At 43.0% G+C, this 20,450-nt stretch overlaps 1 protein-coding gene across 1 annotated transcript in view; it reads right to left on the bottom strand.

Annotated features, from left to right (window-relative positions):
• AQR (aquarius intron-binding spliceosomal factor) overlaps positions 1-20,450 on the bottom strand; it is a 151,906-nt gene that overhangs the window by 21,237 nt on the left and 110,219 nt on the right. Inside the window, exons 20-27 of the mRNA XM_069732514.1 lie at positions 12,683-12,924; positions 12,438-12,584; positions 12,165-12,234; positions 6,314-6,424; positions 2,758-2,867; positions 1,611-1,746; positions 956-1,165; positions 439-576 (exon numbers count right to left, since the gene is read on the bottom strand). Of these exons, the coding sequence (XP_069588615.1) occupies positions 439-576; positions 956-1,165; positions 1,611-1,746; positions 2,758-2,867; positions 6,314-6,424; positions 12,165-12,234; positions 12,438-12,584; positions 12,683-12,924 (1,164 nt within the window). The remainder of the gene's footprint in view (positions 1-438; positions 577-955; positions 1,166-1,610; positions 1,747-2,757; positions 2,868-6,313; positions 6,425-12,164; positions 12,235-12,437; positions 12,585-12,682; positions 12,925-20,450) is intronic.

Below are 20,450 nucleotides of genomic sequence, written 5' to 3'. Positions count from 1 at the left end.
ATCGCTAAGGCCGGTTTCGCACTAGCGTTTGTGCCCGCAGCGTAGGGCTGCGTACCTCTTTCCTTCAGATCCGCATCCGTCCTTCGTACCTATCTTTAACATTGGGTATGCAGGGACATGCTTTGTATGCGGATGCGTCCCCGTGCATCGTTTTGATGTGAGTGCTGAACGCAACATGTTGCAATTGGCGGGGACATCAAAACGACGCACGGGGACGCATCCGCATACAAAGCATGTCCCTGCGTACCCAATGTTAAATATAGGTACCCAGGATGGATGCGGATCTATGCAGAGCTGAAGGAAAGAGGTACGCAGCCCTACGCTGCGGACACAAACGCTAGTGCAAAACCGGCCTTACTGGTCACTTTTCGGTTCTCTTTCACAATGTTTTCAGAGTTTTATGTATTTCAATTATTCCTGCCAATATGTTAGATGTACCTTGAAACCTAGATCCACAAGGTCATGACGTTTTAGAGCTGCATGCGTACAGGTCATGGCGATGATCTTGGCCTCCTTCACAAGGAGATACTTGGAACGATCCAGTCCGCTGCGTAGCAATTCGAAAGCTCGAAATTCCTGCGCAGGTAGAAAAAAAAAGGAGCTCAGACTATAGTAACCTACCTGCTCGTTATTACAGTGTTTGTCATCTACCTGAATGACCTAACTGCTAAAGAACTCTATGCCAGATGTAAAAAGCATTGACGTGAGTAGTGTCTGCTGATTATAGCTCACCCTCACTCCAGCCACTGATGCTAACCAGTTACTGTCCTTTACCTGAACCTCAGCATTGAGGCTGTGATTTATCTCCTCAACCTACAGTACAGACACAATCACCTAACAATGCCGGCGGTAAACATTTCCTGCTCGGTGCAGAGTTTGCTTTCAGTCATGCTGCGGAGCTGACCGCGGGAGAGATCACCTTACAGAACTGTGCTCCATCCAGGACAATACTCACCTCCAGCTGAGTAAAGATTTTCTTAATATGTCGGAAACATCCTTCAGCAATCTCCATGTCTTCCTGATATGAGCATCCTTTGAATATAGGTTGGGGTGCATTGGAGAAATACTGGTGGAAAGGGAAGAACTTGGCAATGTCGCCGACCTCAGGAGCTGGAGACAACTTGGTTTTCACCTTGCTCTGGTAAGCCTCCCATCGTGACATTATCTGCAGGGATGCCAGAAAATACGACTGAAAAGTTTAGAAGTCATGAGACCAATAACAATTGGGCATTAAAGGCGTTGTTTCAAGTAAAAAAACTTGTCTATGGTCTATGTCCACCATAGTGTGGACGCTTTTACAAATCGCATCTCTTTTCTCGATCATGAGCGGGCAACCCCCTCACCCCATTAGGAAATATCACCAGGGCTAGCTCCTAGTAGTGGGCAGCAATGCAACGCTGGGGTCCTGGGTTCAAATCCCACCATGGACAACGTCTGCAAGAAGTTTGTTATTGTGAGTGTTCTCCGATTACCTCCCACACTCCAAAGACATACTGATAGGGAACATAGATTGTGAGTCCCAATGGGGACAGCGATGATGATGTCTGTAAAGCGCTGTGGAATTAATGGTGCTATATAAGAGTACAAAATAATAAAAGTTAGATTTTTACCTGGTACAAAAAGAAGTGGCCAGCTGTCTCACAAGTATAAGACACATCTCCAGGGACCCCCAGACTCTCCTGTAGACGTCCCACTTCATGCAGTAACTCCAGCCTGCGGGCCAGCACATAGTTCACTCGTCCGTACCTGGAAAGATTAGAAGATATTTACATATATGATACCTGGGATCATACGGCATTTACAATGGTATAAAATAATCCACGACATGACAAATGCCAGAAGAAAATGCACGAGGCAGATCTAAACTAAACAGGCATGTGGCTGAATATAAAGTACACAAGTATGTAAGGTCATGGCTGTCTTAGCTCAGATCACCGTTGGGGCTCAGTACAAAGCCATATATATTTGCTGACCAACCAGAGATCACATCTTATCAGGAGAAAGTAGGTAAAGCACGGTGGCTCAGTGGTTAGCACTGTTCCTTTGCTCCACTGGGATCCTGGGTACATATCCCACCAAGGACAACATCTGCAAGGAGTTTGTATGTTTTCCCCGTGTTTGCGTGGGTTTCCTCCCACACCCCAAAGACATATTGATAGGGAATCTAGATTGTGAGCCCCGATGGGGACAGTGATGATATCTGTAAAGCACTGTGGAATATGATGGTGCTATATAAGTGAGTAAAACAAATATAACCCCACAAAATATTTGCCATTGGCAACGGTCTATGTTCAGACCATTGCCTTCACCCCGATGACCCATGACTAGAGCCAATAAGTTCGGAAAACGATCGCTGAATACAAATTTGCCATATTCATGCCATATTTGTACCATATTCGTGCTGATTTTATTATGTTTCCGAACATTTTTGCTCATCTGTACTCCCACCGACTCCAATGGCATTCGGCTATGTTTGGCAACTACTGCAAATACGGCGATCGTAATCCAAATCAAACCGAGTACTAAAATATTCGCTCATCTCTACCCATGACCAAAACTTGCTCTAAAGAGAACTGGGTGGAACCGTTCGGACAGCACAGCTAAACCATCGTGAGATGTTGGATACTGTGACTGTAATTATTGACACCATACTTCTTTCCGTGGTCACAACATTAACACATCATCCTTTATTATGGTCTCGGTGTTGGAGGACTCCAGCGCTGAATGAGTTCATCCCGGTTGCTCCCTGCGGCTCACCTGCTGAAATCCTTCTCCGTCTCCAGCTCCTCCTCTCCGTGCCCAAGACGCAGGAGATGCCTCTCGTCAATATCCAGGGCCATAATCTTCTCAAACAGCTGGTTGAGCGCCTGCAGATTGATGGGGACAGGAGGGGAGAGGCATTTACAGACCGCATGTGGGTGTTCTAGGAAAACCGGGGAGGGGGCGGCGTGGGCAAGCATGGAAATGCCAAGGTGAACAGGTCTGGAAGTGATCAGCTAGGTGGCATTAGACAGATGGCACCGGTCACACATCCAGGCTACAGGAGAGAAGAGAGCAAGACCCGACTCCAGATGTAGAAACAACCAGTCTCTTCAGATTATCTAATAAGCCAAACTGAAAACAAACTTTCCTTCCTTCTGCACTGCTTTGATATTAAGTGAAAGTAGAAGGGAATCTGCAATTTCACCATATTAATAAACTAAGGAATGAGAACTAACTTGGAGCCTACTCTTTAAGGGTGATAACGCCAAAGTAAAATATTAATTGCTTAGTAAGTCTAAAAAGATATGTATTTTAATGGTAACCAACTCTCGTAGGAATTGTTCCACTGTACACTGAGTAGGGGGTTGTCCACCTTTTGGGATAATTATATAAATAAATATATATTTTTTATGTTACATGAATGCATGTAACGTGCTAAAAATCATTTTTTTACAATTGGGTCCCTTTAAAAATTGTGCACTATTTGCCTCCTATAATCTCTATGATCCATTATCTATTGGTGGCTGCTGAATGGGGGTAGGGGGGTGGGGCGGGGATTGCGCACACATATGTCTTAATTGGTCTTGATGACTGAGTGGATTGCGGCTGTGTCAAATGAGGTCATGGGTCGTGCCAATGGGGGGTGTTGGGGACCTGATGTGACTACTGGGAAGGAAAGCCGCGTGCACAGGCCGATTGCAGTGCAGCATTTCTGCGCCACAGCAAAACCACACAAGTATTGTAGGTTTTATACTGGTTAAATAATGGGACACCCTTCCTGTACTGTTTGAATGCCCCGGGATCACGGAGTGGACAAGACAGTGGCTGAAGGCCCTGCTGTGACTACTAGGAGGAGCTCCACTCTTACTCGGTACACTGGGGAAAGCAGGCCCTCACAAGTTGTTAGGGGCAAATAACTTTTGGAACTGGCTACTACACCTAGTTCGCACAGACAATTGTTCCAGCACTAAATCACACAACATTTGGTGGACAGACGTGTTCGCATGAGAGCGAAAGGTCTACAGATACAGTACAGATGGCTCCGAACTGCAATATGGCGACAAGAAGCCACTCCAGCAGAACTTGAGCTACAAAGAGTGCTCCTTCTCTTCTGAGCCGTGCATGGCCATGTAATGATTATTTCCAGACTCTGAAGACCAAACACCACTGAATTATTATTATTATATTTTTTTAGACAATTTTTCCCATTATTCTTTCTGAAAATGAAAAATTGGAAGCTAAAGTTACATTTTAATGAAAATTAAATTAGCATTTTTAATTTATTTACTCCACTTTACATTACGTGAAGCGCCTGAAGGGTTAAACTTGCAAAACAGTATAATGAATAACATTAAGGATGCGCCTTATTAAATGGGACCTTTAGAATTGAATAAATACGTCCCTATAAATTAGGTGTCAAAAAGTTTCTTGAAATTTTAAAAAGTTGCTGCTAAATTTGTAATGGGTGTTAAAGAAATGATGCCATCACTAAGTATATATGGGAGATTGCCAGCACTGGCCAAGGTGGTGTGTGTGGACTCTGCACAAGCTGAAGGGAATCTATTGGCAGGCATTTGCTATGTAATAGACAGTAGCATAATGCAGGGGCAGAGACCCTGATTCCTGCAATGTGTCACTTAGTTTACTAGGTGTCATAGAATCCCGATTTTCTCTGCTGCAGAACTAGCAGAGCTCAGAATGATGAGCCCTGTATAACTCAGCCCACACCATTGATTGGCAGCATCAGTATACTATGTACTAAACGGCCAATCAGTGGTGGGGGTGAGGTTGTACCACAAAACCATTAATCAATTAAACGGTTACAAAATCATTATGTGTGTATAGAGAGGATATTAAAATACACTTACACATTGCTCACACAGCGTCTTTAGGCCACATTCATACGTCAGTTTTTCTTTTTGAGTGCCATCTACGTTTTTCACGGAGAGCACTCGTACCAGTAGTCTATGGGTCTGTTCACATGCCCAATTTTTCCATCCAACTGAGACATGTCCGAATATGATCTAAGATTCGGATACGGTCCTTTTTTCTGTACATGGAAAATACCGATGTCTGAATGAGGCCCGAGTCTAAAACATTTAAGAAGACTATAGGAGCCACAGTCCAAACGATAACCGACCCTCACATCTTCCTAAACAGATAACTTTATTGATCTAGAAGTAAAAAAAAGGCACAAAAAATAGTTGAACACAACAGCACAAAATTAAAAAGACAGAAAAGAAACATCCGCTGCGCTCCCAGGGAACATGTTTCAGACCTGCAATGTCCTTTGCCAAGCCAATGCAGGTGTGAAACGTGTTCCCTGGGAGCGCAGCGGACATTTCTTTTCTGGCTTTTTAATTTTTGTTCAACCATTTGTTGTGCCGTTTATACTACTGGATCAATAAAGACATTTTTTTTTAAGAAGACGTGAGTTTCGGCTATGGTTTGGACTGTTGCTATTGCTGGACAGGTGAGCCGATTGCTCCTTTTTTACAAGATTACGAGTCTTATTCTGCCTCTCGCAGACTTACACTGAGAAAGTGACCACCGGTGTACACAGATGATGCTCTTTGCAGGAGAGGACTTGGATTGTGTGGGAAACAGCAAGATACGGTTACGGGTAAGTATTTTTATACGTTTTGTACACACACGATTGTTAACATTCAGAGCAATAAATAAATGCTTGAGTGCTCCTTTAATATATTTTTTTTATTATTTTTTGCATTTATGCTTTACTTGTACAAGTCAAAAGTGTAAAAAATTGTGCTGCCTACCAAAAATAATAAATGTAAAAAAATAAAAACTGGTAGTGTAAGGGTTATAAAAATGTAAGAAAAGCATTAAGCAGGGTTCTAAGAGACCATGATGGTAAGTAGTGGGGTCTTGTACAGTTATTAATTCCTCTTATGGGCAGAGAGGAGATAAAACTCCGTATGTCTATTATTGGGGACAGTCGGAGGACGGCTTTGTGGGTCGGGACTGGGCAACAACAAGATTACATTAACCAATAGCAATCAACATGCCATAGAAAGCGAGGATGGACACATGCGGGGAGGGGGGCCAGTAACCCGCGGAGATCAGATAACCTAAGGGGGCAGGCACGTCCTTCACTATAGAAAGCACTTTACTTGAAGGCAAATGCAAGTTGGTTTCCAAACATAGTGGTACAATGAAGCCTGGGAGGTGATGGCAGAGAGCAGGGGGCGCAGTCTCTACACGGCCCCCTCCTCACTGACACAGACCCTTTCCCTGACCTCCCTGTCTGATGGCATCTACTAGAAAGCAAGAAGTGGATTTTTTCTTATTTGCATAAAAAAACAACCTTTACCTGGTTAGAGTGAGTGACAATAAGAGTCCGCTGCTCGGGGAAATTGTGGTAAAGATTAGAAATTATCTGAACGGCTACATCTGTTTTTCCAGTCCCGGGAGGTCCGACAACCTGTTGTACAGCGGGAAAAACATCTCATGTAAATTCAACTTTTCTCTAAAGACATTGAATATGTAGTCCTGTGAGCGAGACCCCTAGTGAGCAGGGCTATGGGGATATTCTTACAAAGGACATGCTGAATACACCACATACTGCCACACAATAATACATAGAGGACTGTGGATTCCTGCAGATTGACTCCATTAATATACCTTATTTTCAGTTCCAACTACCATGTCACTGTGTATCTGGAGTAGTCCTATTGCACCCCCTAGTGGCACTATATGAACTGCAGTCTCAGTAAGGTCCCGGCCGAGCCCTCTCTACGATGGGATGAGCCAGAGCCGTGGATGCCAACGTGGTTATAATTCATAGTAACAGGGAACAGAGCACACAGCTGGAGCGGACACTGAACAGAGCGAGGGCACGGCTCGCTGCTGGTGTACTGCGACTAAACACTGCACCATCAAAGCGCAGGAGCATGTGTGATCATCGGGGGGGTCAGAGCGTGGCAATACAATGCAGAGCCATTGTGACACCATAACGGAAAAGTTGTGCACTTGTGGAAGTCACAGGATGGATAGACATGTTAGTGATATGCAAATGATGAACAACCTGGAGATAGCATTTTCAAAACATTTCAATTTAGTCAGCATCAAGTATGAGTGCCACATCCAGAAATCTCCGCACTTACAGCCTTGGCTGCAGTCACTGAGGTTATTAACCCTTTTACCTCCAAGGGTGGTTTGCACGTTAATGACCGGGCCAATTTTTACAATTCTGACCACTGTCCCTTTATGAGGTTATAACTCTAGATGCACGGATCCTGGTGATTCTGACAATGTTTTCTAGCGACATATTGTACTTCATGATAGTGGTAAAATTTCTTTGATATTACTTGCGTTTATTTGTGAAAAAAATGGAAATTTGACGAAAGTTTTGCAATTTTCCAACTTTTAATTTTCATGCCCTTAAATCACAGAGATATGTCACACAAAATACATAATAAGTAACATTTCCCACATGTCTACTTTACATCAGCACAATTTTGGAACCAAATTTTTTTTTGTTAGGGAATTATAAGGGTTAAAAGTTGACCAGCGATTTTTCATTTTTACACCACCATTTTTTTTTTCTTGGGACCACATTACATTTGAAGACACTTTGAGGGGTGTATATGATAGGAAATACCAAAAAGTGACACCATTCTAAAAACTGCACCCCTCAAGGTGCTCAAAGCCATATTCAAGAAGTTTATTAACCCTTCAGGTCCTTCACAGGAATTTTTGGAATGTTTAAAAAAAAAATGAATATTTAACTTTTTTCACAAAAAATTTACTTCAGATCCAATTTGTTTTATTTTACCATGGGTAACAGGAGAAACTGAACCCCAAAAGTTGTTGTCCAACTTGTCCTGAGTACGCTGATATCCCATATGTGGGGGTAAACCACTGTTTGGGCGCATGGCAGAGCTCGGAAGGGAAAGAGAGCAGTTTTTTTCCAATGCAAAATTGGCTGGAATTAAGATCAGATGCCCTGTTGCGCTTGGAGAGCCCCTGATGTGCCTAAACAGTGGAAACCCCCACAAGTGACACGATTTTGGAGAGTAGACCCCCTAAGAAACTTATCTAGATGTGTGGTGAGCACTTTGAGCCCCCAAGTGCTTCACAGAAGTTTATAATGTAGAGCAGTAAAAATAAAAAATAATTTTTTTTTTTCACAAAAATGATCTTTTCACCCCCAATTTTTTATTTTCCCAAGGGTAACAGGAGAAATTGGACCCCAAAAGTTGTTGTGCAATTTGTCCTGAGTATGCGGATACCCCATATGTGGGGGTAAACCACTGTTTGGGCGCATGTCAGAGCTCGGAAGGGAAGGAGCGCCGTTTGACTTTTCAATGCTAAATTGGCTGCAATTGAGATCGGACGCCATGACACGTTTGGAGAGCCCCTAATGTGCCTAAACAGTGGAAACCCCCCACAAGTGACACAATTTTGGAAAGTAGACCCCCTAAGGAACTTATCTAGATGTGTTGTGAGAACTTTGAACCCCAAGTGTTTCACTAAAGTTTATAAAGCAGAGCAGTGAAAATAAAAAATCATTTTTTTTCCACAAAAATGATTTTTTTAGCCCCCAATTATGTATTTTCCCAAGGGTAACAGGCAATATTGGACCCCAAACGTTGTTGTCCAATTTGTCCTGAGTACGCTGATACCCAATATGTGGGGGGAACCACCATGGCAGAGCTCGGAAGGGAAGGAGCGCCGTTTTGGAATGCAGACTTGATGGAATAGTCTGGGCTTCACGTTGCGTTTGTAGAGGCCCTGATGTACCTAAACAGTAGAAACCCCCCACAAGTGACCCCATATTGGAAACTAGACCCCCCCAAAGAACTTATCTAGATGTGTTGTAAGAACTTTGAACCCCAAGTGTTTCACTAAAGTTTATAACGCAGAGCCGTGAAAATAAAAAATCATTTTTTCCCACAAAAATGAATTTTTAGCCCCCAAATTTGTATTTTTCCGAGGGTAACCTGCGACATTGGACCCCAAAAGTTGTTGTGTTGTTGTCCAATTTGTCCTGAGTACGCTGATACCCCATATGTGGGAGGGAACCACTGTTTGGGTGCATGGCAGAGCTCGGAAGGAAAGGAGCGCCGTTTGGAATGCAGACTTAGATGGATTGGTCTGCAGGCGTCACGTTGCATTTTCAGAGCCCCTGATGTACCTAAACAGTAGAAAACCCCCACAAGTGACCCCATATTGGAAACTAGACCCCCCAAGGAACTTATCTAGATGTGTTGTGAGAACTTTGAACCTCCAAGTGTTTCACTAAAGTTTATAAAGCAGAGCCGTAAAAATAAAAAAATCATTATTTTTCCCACAAAAATGATTATTTAGCCGACAAATTTTTATTTTCCCAAAGGTAACAGGAGAAATTGGACCACAAAAGTGGTTGTCCAATTTGTCCTGAGTACGCTGATACCCCATATGTGGGGGTAAACCACTGTTTGGGCGCACGACAGAGCTCAGAAGGGAAGGAGCACAGTTTTACTTTTTCAACACAGAATTGGCTGGAATTGAGATCGGGCACCCCTGATGTGCCTAAACAGTGGAAACCCCCCAATTCTAACTACAACCCTAACCCCAACACATCCCTAACCCCGACACACCCCTAACCCCGACACACCCCTAACCCCGACACACCCCTAACCCCGACACACCCCTAACCCTAATCCCAACGCTAATCCCAGCAGTAAACGTAATCCAAACCCTAACCCCAACTCTAGCCCCAACCCTAATTTTAGCCCCAACCCTAACTTTAGCCCCAACCCTAACCCTAACTTTAGCCTGAACCCTAATCCCAACCTTAACCACAACCCTAACCCCAACAAAACCCTAACCCCAACACACCCCTAACCCTGACACACCCCTAACCCTAATCCCAACCCTAATCCAAACCCTAACCCCAACTCAAGCCCCAACCCTAATTTTAGCCCCAACCCTAACTTTAGCCAAAACCCTAACGGGAAAACGTAAATAAATACATTTTTCTTTATTTTATTATTTTTCCCTAACTAAGGTGGTGAGAAAGGGGGGTTTGATTTACTATTTATAGCGGGTTTCTATGTTTGGCAGCTGTCACACGCTAAAAGACAATTTTATTGCAAAAATAGTTTCTGCATCACCACATTTTGAGAGCTATAATTTTTCCATATTTTGGCCCACAGAGAAATGTGAGGTGTTGTTTTTTTGCGGGACGAGTTGACGTTTTTATTGGTATTATTTTCAGACACAACATTTTTTTATTGCTTTTTATTACGATTTTCGTGAGGCAGAATGAACAAAAACCAGTAATTCATGAATTTCTTTTGGGTGGGGCAATTATACTGTTCCACGTTTGGTAAAATTGATAAAGCAGTTTTATTCTTTGAGTCAGTACGATGACAGCGATACCTCATTTATATCTTTTTTTATGTTTTGGCGCTTTTATACAATAAAAACTATTTTATATAGAAAATAATTGTTTTTGCATCGCTTTATTATGAGAGCTAAAACTTATACTTTTTCACTGATGGCGTGGTATGCCGGCTCATTTCTTGTGGGACAAGATGACGTTTTCAGCGGTACCATGTTTATTTATATCTGTCTTTTTGATCGCGTATTATTCCACTTTTTGTTAGGCGGGATAATGATAAAGCATTGTTTTTTGCTTCGCTTTTTTACGGTGTTCACTGAAGGGGTTATACAGTGGGACAGTTTTATAGGTCGGGTCATTACGGATGCGGTGATACTAAATATGTGTACTTATTGTTTTTTTTATTTACATAAAGAAATGTATTTATTGGAACAATATTTTTTTTTCTTTATTTAGGATTTTTTTCAAAAATATTTTTAAACGTTATTTTTTTTTTTTCCTTTGTCCCAGGGTGGGACGTCACTATATATTGTCAGATCGCTGATCTGACACTTTGCACAGCACTGTGTCAGATCAGTGATCTGACATGCAGTGCAGGAGGCTTGCCGGCGCCTGCTCTCAGCAGGTGCTGACAAGCCACTTCCCTGCAGGACCTGGAAGGACCCCAGCGGCCATTTTGGATCCGGGGCCTGCAGGGAGGAGGATGGAGGAGATGCTCGGAACAACGCGATCACATTGCATTGTTCTGAGGGTCTCAGAGAAGCACGCAGGGAGCCCCCTCCCTGCGCAATGCTTCCCTATGCCGCCGGAACGCTGCAATCTTGTTTGATCGCAGTGTTCGGGGGGTTAATGTGCCGGATGTTAGCTGTGATAATCAGCTGACACCTGGCCGCGATCGGCCGCACTCCCCCCGTGAGTGCGGCTGATCGCATGTGACGTACTATCCCATCGAGGGTCAGATAGGCCCAGGTCACCTCGACGGGATAGTATGTCTAAGGTCACAGTTCTGCCACAGTAACTGCACTTGGGAAAATAATCAAGATCCACTGCTGGCAGCTCCCTATGCAGTTCCCAGCCAATGATGTCCCAGGTGTGCTCAATAAGAGACAAGACCGGAGACGTTGTAGCTCAGTGTTACATTATTTTGATCTGGAACCAGGTGTACGGTCATTTTCTCCGAAGTGTCCAAATGGTCATTTCTCATCCTAAGACCAGATGTTCCTTATGCTACTGTGAGAAGCCTTTGTGGCCTAAATATGATACTATGGACTGCAGCGTCTCCGGACTTATTTATCATCAAGCACATCTGGGACATCATTGGTTCGCAATAGCAAAGGGAGCTGCCAGCAATGGATATTGATGATTTGTTCTCCCAAGTGCATTCAGTATGGCAGAACATTTCTCAGACATCCATTAAGAACCTGACTGATAGCAGCTAAGACCTTTGGGTGCAGGGATTTCTGCATGTGGAGCGCATGCTCTACATTGAATAAATCTAGGATGCTTTGAAAATGTAGTTTCCGTTTTTCCATCATTTGCAGATCACTAACATGTCTATCCATCCTGTGATTTCTATAACGACTTTTCCTTTTTGAGATTGCTGTTTGTTGTTCGAGTCCTCCATGGGGTGTGAGTGGGGTGTAATACACCTTAATGTTATATGCACGTACAGGTGGTTTTATTTTCTACTGCACATAAAAATCAGACATAAAATCATTGGATGTCATCTATATGAAGCTCATGCAAGTGATCTGGTTAGTGAAAATTGCAACTTTTGACAATATGGCAACGGTAAATGCTTTTATTGCTTTCAATGGCAAATGCAGCTTCTTACCATGGTGAGTCCAGGTTGCATTCCTGCACGAATGGCTTCCGTCTGTGTAGCAGTGAACTGGATGGTATTCCTGGACAAAAGACACATTGAAGATTTTACAGGTCAGTATCAATGCAAAGGCACAAAACAAAGTTACAAAACCACAAAGCTAATTAAGTTTAACAGAGACAACATCAACCAAGTACCCTGCCCTGATGTGTGCCATGGTGTCCAGGGGGCTCATGTATCAGTACGCAATCAAAACAAAGACCCAACAGATAAGCGAGCTGTTACCGCTTAGGCTGGTTGTAGGGGTAAGGACCTCGATTGGGAATAACGTGAGGCTCCACAATTAATGTAGGTGGCTCATCTTGTATGGTTCCGTCTTCATTGCCTTCTTTTCGCTTTTTCCCTTTTCCACCATGGACAGGAAAAGTAATCCTGAGAATAAACAGGAGATTACCATGAAATATTGGGACATGCAAGGCTCCAACCATACAGCGCCAAGCATTATTCCGTCCCTTGTAGGGAAATGTTACCTAAAAGGGGCCTGGTGCAAGGATGGGTCTTCCACAGTGACCTTCACCTGATGCCCTGGAAAACAAGCCTTCAGGTGGTCCAGGCTCAGAAAAGTATCATTGAAATCCAATGTTGGGATCTGATTTGGCATTTTCGTGTAGTGGGCGCTTCCTGGATCGCCATACCCCAATATAATATCATGAAGCCAGTCAGGCACCACACAATCAGTATTCATCAGTTTCCTGATGGTTTCCAAGACTGCCTGCAAAAGTACATTCAGATTAAACTCGGAAAAGGCAACACATTAAAGTAAAATTCCCTGTATATTAAGACTTATCTATAGCCAGTGTTAATAAAAGAGTCTTGACAGCTATGCAGGAAGCATTTATTATCTGCACTGGATACCATCGACTTAGAATAGGACCTTACTATCATGATATTTTTGACAGCAAGAGTAGCTCTGAAGAATGCACATTACTTGCCATAATAAGACATTAAATGGAACCTGTCAGCAGGCCTCGACCAATCAGAGATGCGGGATTTCTACATCGATACCGTGCCCGTCGCTGATTGGTCGAGCCCTGGCGGCATCGACCAATCAGGGACGTGGGATTTCCAGGACAGACAGAAAGACAGACGGAAAAACCCTTAGACAATTATATATATACTAGATTGTGGCCCGATTCTAACGCATCGGGTATTCTAGAATATGCATGTCCCCGTAGTATATGGACAATGATGATTCCAGAATTCGCGGCAGACTGTGCCTGTCGCTGATTGGTCGAGGCAACCTTTATGACATCATCGTTGCCATGGCAACCATTATGACATCTACGTCGATACTGTGCCCGTCGCTGAATCAGAAACGTGAGATGTCTACGTCCTTTATGACATCATCGTCGCTGTGCCCGTTGCTGATTGGTCGAGGCCTGGCGGCCTCGACCAATCAGAGACGCGGGATTTCTACGTCGATGCTGTGCCGGTCTCTGATTGGTCGAGGCCTGGGGGCCTCGACCAATCAGAGAGCCGGGATTTCCAGGACAGACAGACAGACGGAAAAACCCTTAGACAATTATATATATAGATACTAGATTGTGGCCCGATTCTAATGCATCGGGTATTCTAGAATATGCATGTCCCCGTAGTATATGGACAATGATGATTCCAGAATTCGCGGCAGATTGGTCGAGGCAACCTTTATGACATCATCGTCACCATGGCAACCATTATGACATCTATGTCGATATTGTGCCCGTCGCTGAATCAGAGATGCGGGATGTCCACGTCCTTTATGACATCATCTTCGCTGTGCCCGTTGCTGATTGGTCAAGGCCTGGCGGCCTCGACCAATCAGAGAGGCAGAATTTCTACGTCGATACTGTGCCCGTCGCTGATAGGCAATTATATATATATAGATATAATCTCACTCGATGATGAGAAGTCAGTGCTTCAATTTGATGCTGCAAGTGAGGCTGAAGAGCTATCGTAGATCTGAAGCCTCTCTCGCACCAACTCTATTCCCGCTCAGCGCCATCGCCTCCTGCTTGACCCATGGCTTTTTAGGTTGAAGACACACAGCATAGAGGATATCAGACAAGCAGGAGGCGGCGACGCTGGGGAGGGGAATAGAGCTGGAGTGACAGAGGGTTAAGATCTACCATAGCTCTTCAGCCTCATTTGCATATCAAAGCAAACGCTGATTCATTAGTAACAGAGCAAGGATTACAAATAATTAAATACGAATTATCATTTTTCACAAAACTATTCAGCAACCTGTTGTATAATTTGCTGCTCATAAATTATACAGCATTTTGAAATTACAGGTTTGCATTAGGTATTATACAGATGAATTTTGGAATCCAAAGGTTATAAGGATATTTTATTTAAAGTGCCACTCCAGAAATTTTTTGATTTCACTAGGAAGTGGTGCTACAAATCTAAGTTCCCTGAATCTAGCCTTATACTTAACCAGCCACGGTCTTCAGCTCTTCCCACCGCCGTTCCAACAACTTCTGACTGACTGGAAATCAGAAGGAACAGTCCGAAGCTCTCAGTGTAAGCCTACAAGACCTTCGTTCTGGCTCTGCTAAATTACACTGAATAGTCACCTCCGGCTCACCCAGCAAACACTGGAGCGATCCGGCAGGTGACAAACTGGGACCTATCAGAGCAGCGTTGGGAACAGATGAAGACAGCAGCTGATAAGTATAAAACTAGGGGCAGGGAACTTAGATTAGTAGCAAGGAGATATTAAGATCAAGATTAGTGATGAGCGAGCGTGCTGGGATGAGGTGCTAATCAAGTGTCTTCGGCATGCTCGAAAAATATATTTGAGTCCCCGCGGCTGCATGTCTCGTGGCTGTTCAAAACCTACAACACATTGAGGGGTTGCCTGCTTGTTAGGCAATCGTTGCATCTGTTGCGGCTGTCAAAACAGCGGCGAGACATGCAGCCGTGGGGACTCAAATATATTTTTCGAGCAGGCCGAAGACACTCAGTTAGCACCCGAACATGCTCGGATAACACCTTACCAGAGTACGTTCGATCATCAATAATCAAGACCTACAATGACAAGGTGCAAAAAGTTTAGTTAAAGTAGTAGTCCAGCGATTATTTTTTACTATTTAGTTCTACCTGCTGCCAGTCCCGCAATATCTACAATTGCAATCAAAATGATCCAACCCCCTTTTCAAAATAGGTTTATTAGCAAAAGTTACAAACGTTTTATGGTTTGCAATTAAATAATCAAACAAGAATAATATAAGTAGCTCAACACAACTAATGTAAGATGTGGAGTCTCCACATTCAAAACAAAAAGCCACTTATAATGACTACTGCAGTCTCAGGATTATTCAGCCCCTTCAGTCATCTGCTTCTGGCAGCAATCCTGCTGTGGCAATGGCCTCCTGTTCACCAAGATTCTTGGGGTTGTCAAAGAATGGATGAGATGATTGCCTTGCACAATCAAGGAGATGGATTCAAACAGCAAAGTCATCGAATGATCCTAGGAGATACTACTGGAAGCAGAGTTTGCAAGTTCAAGGGATACCAGCTACATTAACAGGTCATAGCGGAAAAAAAAACCATCACTGACTGCCACCAAATTACTGAGGAGGCAGGTGATCAAAAACCCTAAGTGACCGCAAAATACCTGTAGCAAAATCTGGTGGCAGCAGGTACTGAGGTTTTTGGTTTTAGTTAGATCATCCATTTTTTGCATATGAGTGCTATTCGTGATTTTCACGGGTAGTCCTTGAACCTAAGATAATGAATGGCACTATCCGCATGTCCATGATTCTTCAGGGACTGAATGTTCCACACAAAATCAAGGGTACATGTCCGATACTGATCCGAGTGTTGGACCAAATGGGCAATGCAAGTTTATGGGTAAGTAGAAGACTTATAGAAGATGTAGAAACATTTTTTTTCTTTTCTCATCCAAGAAAAACTAATGGTAAAAACAGACACTGATAAAAAAAAAAAAAATTACTGATGAAACTCGGACTAACTTTTTAGTATGAGCTGAAAGCTCAAGGAATACATGCCCAAACTCAAAGGGATACACCTCTACTGACCAGGGAAAAGAGGCACTAAAAGGGCTTAAAACCAAATAAGTCACAGAACTTTGGAGCTTCTGTTCTGTGTAGTGATTAAAGAAAACTGGAACTTTTTGGGTCTACATATTAGTGGTATGTCTGGAGGAGAAAGAATAAAGCATATGACGAAAAGAACACCCTGCCTACAGTCAAGCATGTTGGGGTCTCGGTGATGCTTTGGGGCCGTTTTGCTTCCTTTAGCCCTGGAAATCTGAAGTATGTGCAAAGCAAGCTGGACTAACTCAAGTTGCAGGAAACATCATAACCACATTTCATTAAAGATGGAATTTTAAATATTAGCCTTAATGAGGAGGCTGCAGGCATAAGATGCACTAAATTCATTAAGAAGCACACACCTCCTAGTACGGTCCGATTTTCATGTACTCAGATATGAAAAGATGTAGATTTTTTTTTTCATGTACAAGAAAAAAAATGATAGAACTTGGGCCAAACGCTGAGAGAAATCAGTGGTGAAGCTCTGGTAATACATGGAAAAAACTGACATGTCAATGAACCCTAAGGCAGTTTTTAATTAAAGCCATCCTCACTTTGAAGTTGTAGCCCTTTAGCCCCGGAAAGGCATGTTTGATAAGTATTAGGTTTAGGGTCACATCAAAGAAAGGTTAAGTCATGACATGGCTGGGGGGGCTCTCATGACTTGGCCAACTTATACACCAAGTGACTTCATCTTAGAAGTGTATTCTATAGCAGTAATACCGCCCTAAAGTCATATATTCCATGTTTGCAGACATCTTAGCGCTTACAGAGGGTGCTGTACCGTTATGTTTATTTCTGTGTGTGGCGCTCATATATCGATACCGAATAAATTCCAATGTTGTTTCCATGTTTTCATCATATGCATATTACCAACATGTCCTTCGATACAAAGATTTCTATAAATCTGGGACTTTTCCTTTTTAGTGATGCAATTTCAATGTTGAGGAGTGTACTGAATCTAAAATCAGCCATAAAACTTCTTATATGATGGAAACCTAGGTACATAACATACATAACGCATCTTTCTTGCCCCTCGAATTACTGCGCATCAGCTTCATCTGGCTGTCACATCATATTCTCATACAAGAAAGATGCTTCTTTAAGTTCTAAATCCCCACAGGGCAGCGATCGTGGCAAAGCCGGAGCAGCCGTCTTCCTCCAGATCACTCTACATTAACCTGATTATTTTTTTGAGAACACTTTATAAAAAAAAACCTACCACTCATCTACCAATTCATGGTAAAGTGAGCACAAATTAGGCTAGACTATAGACCCGAGTGTAACCCGTATACCAATAATAAGAAGCCTAAACTCTAACCCCTACTTTATACTACTTTATTCTCTTCTGAGAGTAGGACCATTAATCACTAACGTAGCAAACTCCATAAGGATAACATGTTCCAAAATAAGTTAATTGATTGTGCCTTATTTCCGAGTGCATTTGAGCTACTAAAAAAGCTACCGTGTACATCAGACACAAGGTCCGGAATATCCTCAATGTGCCGCCTCCCGGTCTTGTCAGCCTGGTAAACCTCACCTCTCTCTTTTTGGTTGTGCAGTAAAATAAAATAGACATCTATTTTATTGTGAAGCACGTGTTCTCTTCTTTAGCTGCATGGATATTGGCAGAAACTGCTCAGCGCCGTGTATTGCACAGTCATCAGATCAATAAAGGAGCCAACGCCGCACATGAAAAGAACATTACAGGACACATGCCATTAACGGATCAAAGTCCTGCTAAGTGGAGCAGGCACCCATGCATGTGCGTCTGTGCTGGGGGGAGATGGAGACAACAAACATCTCCTGATCTTAAAAAGAATCTGTCAGCAAGTTTTCTTTACCTAGTCTGAGATCAGCAGAATCTAAAGACAGAGAGCCTGATTCCAGTGATGAGTCACTTACTGGGCTGCTTTGTGTGGTGTTGATAAAAAGCCATTTTATCAGCGGATTATCACTAGAAGGCTAGTAAATCTACTACCAGGTAATCCTATATATTCATGAGCTCTGTATAACTTGGCCCCCAACCACTGATTGCCAGCTTTCTGCCTATGCACAGTGTACACATTTATCAGCCACTCAGTGGTGTGGGTGGGGTTATACACAGCTCAGCATTCAGAGAACTGCAACAGCAGAGAAATCCAGGTTTGTATCAAAACGGCAGCAAGTAGTGCTGGTAGTGACAGATCGCTGGAATCAAAGTCTCTGTCCCTATATCCTGCTGACATTTCTTCTATAGGATAGGGCCACACGATAGAGATGGGATGAGAGAGACAGGAGAACAGTGAGGCAAGTATAGGGTCTTTTTATTCTTTTAACCATGTGACTGTCGGATGTGTGGGCATGACATACAACATAGCCTTATTACAGTTATGTGCACACGTTCAGGATTTCTCGCAGAAAATTCCTGAGAAAAACCTGAAATTTTCTGCAAGAAATCCGCATGAGTTTTTGCCGCGTTTTTGGTGCGTTTTTTTCCGGACATTTCCCAATGTGTTTTGTAGTGGGAAATCCGCAAAAAAACCTGCAAAATTAATGAACATGCTGCGTTCTTTACCGCGATGCGTTTTTTTCGCGGAAAAAAACGCATCATGTGCACAAAACATGCGGAATTCGTTCTAAATGATGGGATGCTTATTGTATGCGTTTTTTTTCCGGTTTTATAGGGAAAAAAACGCGAAAAAACAGAAACGTGTGCACACAGCCTAAGGAATGCACCAACTTCGGGGGAAATGGTTAGCCTCATCCGAAGAGAAAAGGTCCAATCATCCCAGAGTGCAAAGGGTTTGCTATGTTTCTTCAAACTTGTTGTGATTTGTGCAGTCCATACCCCATTAGGGACCAACATCCTGCGTGTGAAGTAATCCTTATAGCTAGCGACTTATCGGAGTATAAAGCAGAACTGCATGAGGAGGGCAGAGAGCAGCAGCCAAAGCTACAGGTTATACAATAGATGGATATACACTGTGTGCAGAATTATTAGGCAAGTTGTATTTTAGAGGATTATTTTTATTATTGACCAACAACTATGTTCTCAATCAACCCAAAAGACTCAAATATCAAAGCTTAATATTTTTGGAATTTGGAGTGGTTTATTTTTTTTAGATTTGGCTATCTCAGGAGGATATCTGTTTGTGCAGGTAACTATTACTGTGCAGGATTATTAGGCAACTTAATAAAAAACAAATATATTCCCATCTCACTTGTTTATTTTCACCAGGGAAACCAATATAACTGCACAAAATTTAGAACTAAACATTTCTGACATGCAAAAACAACCCCCCCCCAAATTAGTGACCAATATAGCCACCTTTCTTTTTGATGACACTCAGCAGCCTCCATCCATAGATTCTGTCAGTTGCTTGATCTGTTTACGATCAACATTGCGTGCAGCGGCCAGCACAGCCTCCCAGACACTGTTCCGAGAGGTGTACCGTTTTCCCTCCCTGTAGATCTCACATTTTATGAGGGCAGCACGGTGGCGCAGTGGTTAGCACTGCAGCCTTGCAGCGCTGGAGTCCTGGGTTCAAATCCCACCAAGGACAACATCTGCAAAGAGTTTGTATGTTCTCTCCGTGTTTGCGTGGGTTTCCTCCGGGTTCTCCGGTTTCCTCCCACATTCTAAAGACATACTGATAGGGAATTTAGATTGTGAGCCCCAATGGGGACAGCGATGATGTGTGCAACCTGTAAAGCGCTGCGAATTATGTTAGCGCTATATAAAAAAAATAAATAAAAAAAATAATAATACATTTCTGACATGCAAAAACAACCCCCCCCCCCAAATTAGTGACCAATATAGCCACCTTTCTTTTTGATGACACTCAGCAGCCTCCATCCATAGATTCTGTCAGTTGCTTGATCTGTTTACGATCAACATTGCGTGCAGCGGCCAGCACAGCCTCCCAGACGCTGTTCCGAGAGGTGTACGGTTTTCCCTCCCTATAGATCTCACATTTTATGAGGGACCACAGGTTTTCTATGAGGTTCAGAGCAGGTTAACATAGGGGCCATGTCATTATTTTTTCTTCTTTGAGACCTTTACTGGCCAGCCACGCTGTGGAGTAGTTGGAGGCTTGTGATGGAGCATTGTCCTGCATGAAAATCATGTTTTTCTTGAACGATACCGACTTCTTCCTGTACCACTGCTTGAAGAAGTTGTCTTCCAGAAACTGGCAGTAGGTCTGGGAGTTGAGCT

Source organism: Ranitomeya imitator, chromosome 1 (genome assembly GCF_032444005.1).
Source record: "Ranitomeya imitator isolate aRanImi1 chromosome 1, aRanImi1.pri, whole genome shotgun sequence".
Classification (NCBI taxonomy): Eukaryota; Metazoa; Chordata; class Amphibia; order Anura; family Dendrobatidae; genus Ranitomeya; species Ranitomeya imitator.
The sequence above is the reverse complement of the archived record's forward strand: the minus strand, read 5'-3'. Positions and strand labels throughout refer to the sequence as shown.